At 44.3% G+C, this 9,033-nt stretch overlaps 2 protein-coding genes across 2 annotated transcripts; one reads left to right on the top strand and one right to left on the bottom strand. All coding sequences in view use genetic code 11, as the record gives it.

Moving 5' to 3' along the window:
* Positions 1–344: 344 nt before the first annotated feature.
* Positions 345–1,879, top strand: EGR_07310 (hypothetical protein; the record flags this gene model as incomplete). Its single annotated transcript, XM_024496559.1, has 3 exons — positions 345–364; positions 424–781; positions 1,757–1,879. 3 exons carry the CDS (start codon positions 345–347, stop codon positions 1,877–1,879), a joined length of 501 nt encoding a protein of 166 aa, XP_024349035.1.
* Positions 1,880–2,843: 964 nt separating this feature from the next.
* EGR_07309 (Succinyl-CoA ligase [ADP-forming] subunit beta) lies at positions 2,844–8,060 on the bottom strand (the record flags this gene model as incomplete). The annotated part of the gene is made up of 9 exons (XM_024496558.1): positions 2,844–2,918; positions 4,095–4,183; positions 5,027–5,290; positions 6,774–6,935; positions 7,010–7,199; positions 7,381–7,624; positions 7,697–7,808; positions 7,846–7,978; positions 8,013–8,060. 9 exons carry the CDS (start codon positions 8,058–8,060, stop codon positions 2,844–2,846), a joined length of 1,317 nt encoding a protein of 438 aa, XP_024349034.1.
* Positions 8,061–9,033: the final 973 nt, after the last annotated feature.

Raw genomic sequence — 9,033 nt, 5'->3', positions numbered from 1 at the left:
CAGTTTAGTACATCAGCATTACGACGCACTTTCCCCATTCGGCATTAAACTGTAAAACCATATTGTTGCAGTTCTTTATGCCAGAATGCAAAAATATAAAGATTTTAACTGTTTAAGAAATAAATGTTTTAAAGCAAAAAACTCTTGTGGAACTTTGCTTTGACTGATTATTAAATATGGAAGGGTGCAACTCTTCCCACTTTTTCCATTTCCGTACTATATACCAGTTCTGACGTCTAGTACTTTGTGCTATTCATGTTTTTAAATAAATCCGTTGAGTTGCAATTAACTGCCACATCTTTTAATTTATTCGTTCCGCCATTGACGTCCTTCGGTTTTTCGACATGGATCCAGCGCGGCGTGGGTTGGTTTGAGTTTGGCATTTTTATGTTTTAGCCTTAGTTTTTCCGCTTCTTGCTCCAGTAGGAAGAAGACAGTTGCAGCCCTCACAGCTCGGCAGTATCGTGAAACTAAGAAGTTGGAATTAGAGAGGTTGAAATTGCAACTGGAAATGTTTAAAGATGCCTACTATCGTTACAAAAAGCTATACGAGAAGTCCCAGATTGACTTAAAGGAGTTATCTGCAAGGCAAGTTCTTGTTAATTATAATAACCCTGATTCTAGATGCTTCATGCTTGAACAAAGGCAGCCGTATATTTCGGCTCCAACTTCTCCCGATCCTGCCCTTGATTTTAATCCCGCTTGTGTGTCTCCTTCTGTGTCATCCGATTTTAATTTTGCACTCGGTTTTGATCTGACCAACGAGAATTGGGAGGACCCGGTACTGGCTAGCCTCCACTAGTCACTTATCTCCCTATTTAGATGACGTGATCTCCAACTACCAACAATCCATTTCATACTCCCAATTTCTTTATTGTGAGTCCAATACTTGGTGCTAATTGTGCGCACTCAGCGTAAGTTGGTAAGAGGAGTCGTATTTCGTTTCACAGGAGCCCTCAATGGTTTCAAAACGAACTGCAAGTACTCGTTATCATCAAACCTACAACTCTTTTTACATACCTTCTGTTACGTTTATCCTCTGGACTCTCTTCCATGAAAGAGGTACATTTAGACATCCTCGGTGTCTTGCTAATACATTTTGCACTCCATTTGATGATTTATTTCTGTTTGTCAGGTGTCATTCGTTTCCAGTTTGGTATCGGGAGCAAGCCTGTGTAATGGTATGTTTAGAACAGGTAGTTTGAGTAAATTGCACTAGGTTGTGGTGGGTTCACAAGATGCTTGTTTTATTTGAATAAATTGTCTCTGACCTGTTACACTGTCATTTTTTTCCTTAAAGTCATTTTCCAAGGTTCTGGGCATAATTCCATGTTAAAGTCATGCATCGGTTTTCTATCTGACTGGGGAGTTAGGTGAATGCCATGATGGTAATTTTGGATTGATTTCCTGGGGGTAGTTCGACCACGGAGTGTTTGACCTCCGTACCTCAAGGGGCCTGTTTTGCGCATTGATTGTACCGTCGGTCTCGGTGGTGTGTCCCACCGTTCAAATTCATAGGGACACCAACTGCTTTGATTAATCAATTCAAGGGAGTTGTAAACACTTGGGTTAGTTACTTAAGGCACTTGTTGCCAATTGGAATTTGACCTTGCATGAGGTGTGTAGAATTTCTTGCTCTGTCAACGTCTTTAATTTTCGTGCTTGTAAACAGCTCAGGAACTGTTGCTCCTGTTTTGTCGTTAGTTACTCGGTACAAAGCATTGGAATAAGTCCTTAGTTCTACTACTTACTTGAGGAATCGCATCAGGGTCCACCAGTCACAACGTGTATGCCGCCTCTAGAAGGCATTGACTGGAATGGCGGTTACGGTCTGGTTTTGCCGTTGACTTCTTTCCAAGGTGGAATGGTTGGTACTTAGGTCCGCTTTTACGAATCCGGTCATGGCACTTTAAAGGCTATTTCGATATCAATCCTGCATCGTCGGGGTAGGAAGCTCCAAAGGGACCTGTAGGTCGACTTTTTCCCTCTGGAAGTTGTTTTGTTCTCGGCAAATAAGCTCGGAGCCTCTGAATGGAGTAGTACGCCGACAAATTCATGTCTGAACTTTCAGCTGCACTTCACAAAGGGCGGAACTATACCATCGTCTTCCCTGAGTCCCGTTCCGGTCGCTTCCATCTCTACTCTATTGCACCAGTGAGGTGTCGAACGCTCCTTTCTGCGTTATTCATTCTGAAGCCTCAGTTCACATCTGCAGAGCTTAGCCTGTATGCTTGGGCTCAGACTGGTCCTTTGCTTGATTAGTGGTTTAAACACAGGACATGTTATAACCCTCTTGAGAATTAGGCTTGCTGTTCGCCGCGAGGACATGGCTATCTAATTTTTTTCGGTTCTGGACCGGAACTGGAACCGCCACCGCCTTGTAGGCTTTCAGGTGTGCACACCGAGTAGGCACTTTCGGGCAGCAGTGACCAGGGCCCCGAAATCACGTGAGACTCCTCAGAAGATAAACAAGGTCATGCCGACTCCACCCGGGTGATCTCCACGAGGTTAACTAATACAAGCTTAACCACCAAGATTGTGGGCGTTCCACCTATCCACACAGCTTTAGTAGTCTATTGGAGGAGTCAGAGACTATGGATCTATACATCTTTGATATTTGATTTATCGTGCCTCTAACTATCCAAAGCAGGGAGGAGGAGGGTAAGGGGGGTGGAGAGGGGATAGGCAAGCTGAAAGAAAAGACCGAGATATGCAGACATTACAGACTTCGACGTCGTCAGCTTTGGTAGCAAAGTAGCAATCTCCAGCGAGAATGATGAGTAAAAAGTACGGGGCAGGAGGCGTGTGCATTCCTTCTGCAGTGCAGTTCAGTGCAACATTCCCTACATCAACAGCTCGAATTTCACGTCGACGGCGGCCTGACGGGCCAGGGCCACGATGTCGGCCAATTTCACAACCTGTAAAAAGGCAGCAGCTACCAGTCAAACACCGCTACTAAAGAATATTACAATTTCAGTCGGAAGCAGGCCAGCAACGTGGAACCATTTCGAGCACCTCGATTAGTGAATAACCGTTGTTGAAAATAAGTAGGTCTCAAGATGGAAAAGAAAGCACTTGAATTTGACACAGCGTTAGATGTGCTTGCCTTTTTTCCACACAGAGCTGCACTGCACACACACACGCAAGAATGACAAGAATCCCGGTGCGGACGCACGACCTTGCCTAAGCAAGCGTGTGCAATGCCAGTGCATCGTGTTTATGCAATCTGTTTCAAGCAACAAACAATAACTGCATTGGGCATGTAGAGGCATTGCAGATTCAAACAGGTGATCGCCGATTCCTTTTTAAGCCCTGGAGCCTATCTTGCCACAGGAGGTTCACACGCAGCAAATCCACCACGCCAAGGCAGCGAAAACGCCGCAAGCGCCGCCCACAGGGACTGTGTAAAAAAGCCTACGAGGTATACCGCAGCACCCCTTATTTAGGCTCTCAATGCTACAAGAGGTACATTACTTGGATTGATGAAGGCCAAAATCTTTTTGAATAGATTAGATGGATTCACACTTCCAGACCTACAGAGCAGCTCAAACGGCTTGGCCCTTTCATCGGTTAACAGACCCTGAGTCTAGTTAAATTGTCAAAACAAAAGCAGCTTTTCCGCGCCATGGTGGAGAATATTTGAGGTAAAAAGTACGAACAGCAGGATTGAGAAATGATGTCAGTGTGTCAGATCATGTCGTACCACCAGATGCAAAATATCACAGAGTCACAAGCCCTGGTGATAAGGTAACGGCAAGTGAGACAGTGGGAATATTGCATCACGCCGCCAAATATGAAGCAGTTGATTCAAAATCACTCATGTGATAAAAGCAAACCTTGACACAGCTCAGACGCCTCATTTGCTTTGTGTGAATGTGTGAGCCAGAGGTAAGACAAATAGATTCACAACAGTCGCTAGAAGCGAGGGTGGGTCTACCAACGAATAATAGCGCCTTCATTTACATTCTAGACTTGAAGCACCCTAGTTGTTTATCTCTACCATAGATGCTAATCAATCGTGTCACAATAGACTTGCCTATCAAAGTGTGTGTGTGTAACAAGAGCCTCTCTCTCTCTCTCTCTCTCAAACATACCATACTTGCGGCCTCATCCAAATCATCGCAAGCGAGAATCTTCAATCCACTGCTCTCGATAATGGCTTTCGCATCATCAACTCGGGTGCCTAAAAAGGGAAAGAAGAAAGGGGTGATTTACCAAAGGTGGAGGGGAGGGCAGAAGGATCACTCCAGTCTCGCAAGGTTCAGCTTCCAGCCTGCTATTCTCCCAAACCCCATATGGAGCAACTTCCAGAGCACTAGGCTCTACTGTGGCTTCAGAGATGACCTGAAGCGCTGCGTCGGTGGTAGCAACATCCTAACTAGCCAGAACGTCACAGAAGGAGACAAACTTCTATGTATTGCTAAAGGTGGAGGCTCGGAGCAGAAAAGTATTGTAAATCGCGTTGACTCCCAGCAACCACTCCCGATCTCCAGTTCTGCAAGTCAAGCACTACTGGAGCAAGGCAAAATTTGAAAGAACTGAAACCCTGCCCACAGGATCAAATGCATACCTTGGGTGGCAAGAAGCCGGACAACATTGGGATGGAGAGTAAGTTGAAATCACGTGTGGGTACAGAAAGCAGGTGTGTAATCTTGACTTTAAGACAAAGGATACTGTGAAAAGTGATTTACAACGGCTTTGCTTGCTGCATAGCATCGTTCAGCCTCAATGGGGTTCACAGCTGGGATCACCATTTTTGTCTCGTAAGTAATTTTGAAATACGACTGCTTTCTGATCAAGTGAGCAGAGGAAACATCAAGAACAACTTTATCTTCACGACGGTGAAATGACAAGACCTTCAACTTTGCTCCTACTAATCTTCTAAGTTACTTCAACTAAGGCTTTGGTTTAAAGTGGTCAACTGCGTAGCGGGCCTTTGGAATCTCCTTTAATTCGATCCTGAGAGTGATATCCCAATAATAAAGCTACTGCTGAAAGTATCCGCTCGAACGCCAACATTACTCACCCTGCAGACGCACCACCAGGGGCACCTTGATGTTAAGCTCAGAGGCGGCAGCAACGATGCCCTGCGCGATGACATCGCAGCGCATGATACCACCAAAGATGTTGACGAGAATTGCGTGCACCTTGGGATCGGAGGTGATGAGACGGAAGGCCTCGTTCACCTGCGACGTCGTCGCCGCACCGCCCACATCTAGGAAATTGGCAGGTGAGCCGCCGTACAGCTTGATGATGTCCATTGTTGCCATAGCTAGACCGGCGCCGTTCACTGTCGGAGAGAGAAAATGCAGTCCTAATTTTCCGTACAGGGTAACCTCACACCCGCGCAGAATAACGTCATCAAACCACAAATTTACGCAATATAACCCCAAAACAAAGTGCGACCGCCTAAAAGTTGGACTGTGAGCCTTGATGGAATCGAGCAATTGCTTTATAGGGGAGAAGATTAAGCACTTTGAGTGGAACATTCTGATCCTAAGGACAAGTATCTGCTTAGTGGTAGGAAAATAATGTGACGATGACTGTAATGCAACCTAGGCTACGCGTACACCACCTTTAAGGCCCGAAAACTCGGCAGATCAAATTATCACCCAACTTCGCAAGCTATGTAAAAACCACATAAAACTGGGTGTCAAATGAAATAGATCGTTAATCAATTGTAAAGTGTGGAAAAACACTAGCCTTTTATGTGCAATGGAGGTCAACCGAATCGAAATTCCGAATAAATAAGGTCGCTTGAAATGCACCATGACTGGCTGCTTGTTGAATCAACGAACTAAAAAAAAGTTGCACAGCAGTTATTTCTAAATGACTAACCAAAACATGATACCGTCCACTAAACACACGCTGTAGCTTTCTTCAAAGAGTACGAGCACGTTAATCAAACGCCTGTCGTAAACACACAAATTCAGGGACTTGCTGCTAACATTTTAAAGAGGCCTTTAAGTAAACAAGTCCGCCATTTTCACTAAGACAAAAGAAAGCCTGTTTGATAAAAAAACAAGGGACTTTAGGGGCAAAATAAATTCACTGATCATGGTAAATGCTTTATTCATCATGAACTTAAAGCCGCAACGATTTATCAAGAGGTTGTGAATATGTTTTACATTATAATGTAGCAAAAGGATTACTCAAACAAACAGGCCCACTCTAAATCCATTAAAAAGTAGTAAACCCCTCAATACTATGAAATGAACGAGCTTTCATCCGAAAAGTGACCTCCCGAAAGGCGACAAAATCTGTAGCCAAAGCAACGGTTCCGCCATGACCTCTTCTCACAATCCGCAATAAAAAATAGGTCAATAATGCCTTCCAGTAACACAGAACAATTATGGATACGCAGATGTAGTTATAAAATAAGTTTTTTGGGTAAAAATGCCCTCGCAGCTCCGCACTATTTCTAAAGTCATAGGAACTAATTCATCTATATGCATAATCTCGTGATGGACTGTGAAGTTCGTAATAGGAGGCAGACAAAATTAAGTTCATTCTGTGATATCCATTCGTCGTTAACCAAAGAATACGACCAGAAACCAGGATATAAGACATGGAACATCAGCAAAAGTGTGGAGCTCCAGTAAAATATGCTGAATCAATAGGCTAAAAATATGAGAGCGGATTAAAAATACGATTTGGCCCCTTTCCCCAATGAAAAATGGTTCGAAACAGACTCATAGGATAGTGGTTGCTAATTTTGAAGAAAAAACCCAAACCCATTACCTATTCCAATCCGAACGAATAAACTTGCGTACCAAGACAACCGATGGTGCCATCAAGGCCGATATAGTTGAGATCAGCATTCGCTGCTCGCACGTCTCGCTCATCCATTTGAGACCAATCTCGAAGCGCAAAAATCCCTGGCTGCTTCTTCTCCGCGTTGTCATCAAAAGTCATTTTGCAGTCCATGCAGAGAACTATTACACAAGAGAGGTGAAAAAAAATCAGAAACAGAAACTGAAATAAGGAGCCAGGACGATGGCCGACTAACCTTTACCAACATTGTCTTCAGCCATTGGATTTATCTCCACCAGTGTGGCATCAGTATCAGTGAAGAGCTTGTAGAGTTTCACAAAAGTATCAGCAGCTTCTTTTTGAGTCTCGGTCGAGTTGAAACCCATATCAACGGCTAGCTTCTTGGCTGTTTCCATGGACAGACCATCCATGATATCGACCGGAATCTGCGACGAAAATGATGTGATTAACATCAATACATAGCTTGCTGGTACAGCACACTCTCGCATTTTGCGTTTGGACAATGAGGTCACATTCGTTCGTGGTGGTATATTGAGACGCAAGATTATTTTCCAAGATTTTGAAGAACTGGGTTAACACTCCTCTGCATCATGTACATAGTCTTACCTTAATGATAGCTTCAGGTGTTTCCTCCGCGACTTGTTCAATATTGACGCCACCCTGAGAGCTGGCGATTATAATCGGACCAGCAGAAACACGATCAAGGGCGATGGCAAAGTAGAATTCCCGATGTAGGTATTTTCGCTCGACGATACTCACAGCAGAGCAAACTGTACCAGCTTCACCAGTTTGTTTCGTGTAAATTCGATGACCGAGCATACGCTTCGAGACATCGAGAGCCTCGTCCTTGCTATAAAGTACAAAAAAGAAGGATTAATTGCACAAAAGAACACACTACGATAAAACCAAAACAAATAAATACCTATATGTTATTTTCACACCACCTCTTAGACCACTATCCCAGACACCCTTCCCACGACCACCGGCGAGAACCTGAGCTTTGACGACGAAATCCGGGCTGCTTGAGAGCTTGGCTAAATAAGGAAGGTATAGACAAAAAACACAACGAACCAATCTCATCAGCAGCCTTTGAAGCTTCCTCCATATTCGTTGCAATACGAAAATTGGGCACAGCAATTTTGGCTTTTTCCAGGAGACCCATAGCACTGTACTCGTGAATCCTCAAAAAGCGTTTTGGCTGAGCCTACATAATTACGGGTGCGGATGTTTGAACATACTACAAGAAACCTGGAAGCTGTCACAGCACGTCTTAAGAGTCCTTGCATCGTTACTACGAAAGATCACGCCAGTAACCAGAGGCCGAATCACACAAGCGGCGATCTCCTAAATAGGGGCCGAGTCGCAGACGACCTATCGGCTATGATTAACTTAAACACGGGTGTTTTCGTGCCTTATCTAAGAAGCTTTTGCTTCTCTAAGGTTAAAAATTTAAAACAGGTAAAAGGGGTTAGCAAACATATTTTTTAAAGCGGTCTGCAAGCAAAATTATGGTCTTTATTGTAGCCAATTAGGAGGAAAGATGTCAAGTGTAAGTTTATGGTGCATTCTCCTGCACAATAATGTGGCACGGTGGTTGTTTATTCCTATATATTAGCGCAAGGCCTCTTTTGACTTTTTTACCTGCCTTTGTACCACGCCCGGTGGGCTGGCCTTCAAGCCATGTCAGTAGACCAATTGCCTTCCCTGTGCCGAATATATATACTCTGTCCGAGCATTGCGTCTTCTTTCGTCTTCAGGAAAGTCTCGAGACGCTGCATTGGTGGCAACGAAAAAGCAAACCTGATCCTAAAGTACATCTACCATAGTTTCAAATGCTGCATGATAAACCTCAGCGGAGCGCAAGTACATACGCTACGGATGGGAAAATGGTGATGACCCCTAATAGAAGGGTTAAAGCTGACGGCGTTCATTCGGTATCTATTCCTGCCCCGTGTTCTGCCAGAAAGTTATGAACAACTGAAGGGCCACTAACCGCGAAGCATCTGGAAGCTGCTAAGCAGACGCTCCCCACTGTACCTGTATAAAGCTGTTGATGAAGTAAAGTTGCGATACCTTTTCCATTTACTCACTAGCTGATAAGAGCTTGGGCAGCTCTAAAGTGGGAACAATATGACAAATGGGAACAGACGCGAATTACTTCCCCGAGGACCTGTGTTAAATCCCACCCTTCCTTACGCAAATCTGCTTTTAGGTTAGTGTACCGAGAGGGATCAGTGACGATGAGGTCAAGTGTCTCTT

The sequence above is a fragment of the Echinococcus granulosus genome, assembly GCF_000524195.1.
Source record: "Echinococcus granulosus chromosome Unknown EG_S00074, whole genome shotgun sequence".
Taxonomy (NCBI): Eukaryota; Metazoa; Platyhelminthes; class Cestoda; order Cyclophyllidea; family Taeniidae; genus Echinococcus; species Echinococcus granulosus.
Note: the sequence above shows the minus strand (reverse complement) of the source record. Positions and strands in the feature narration are given on the sequence as shown.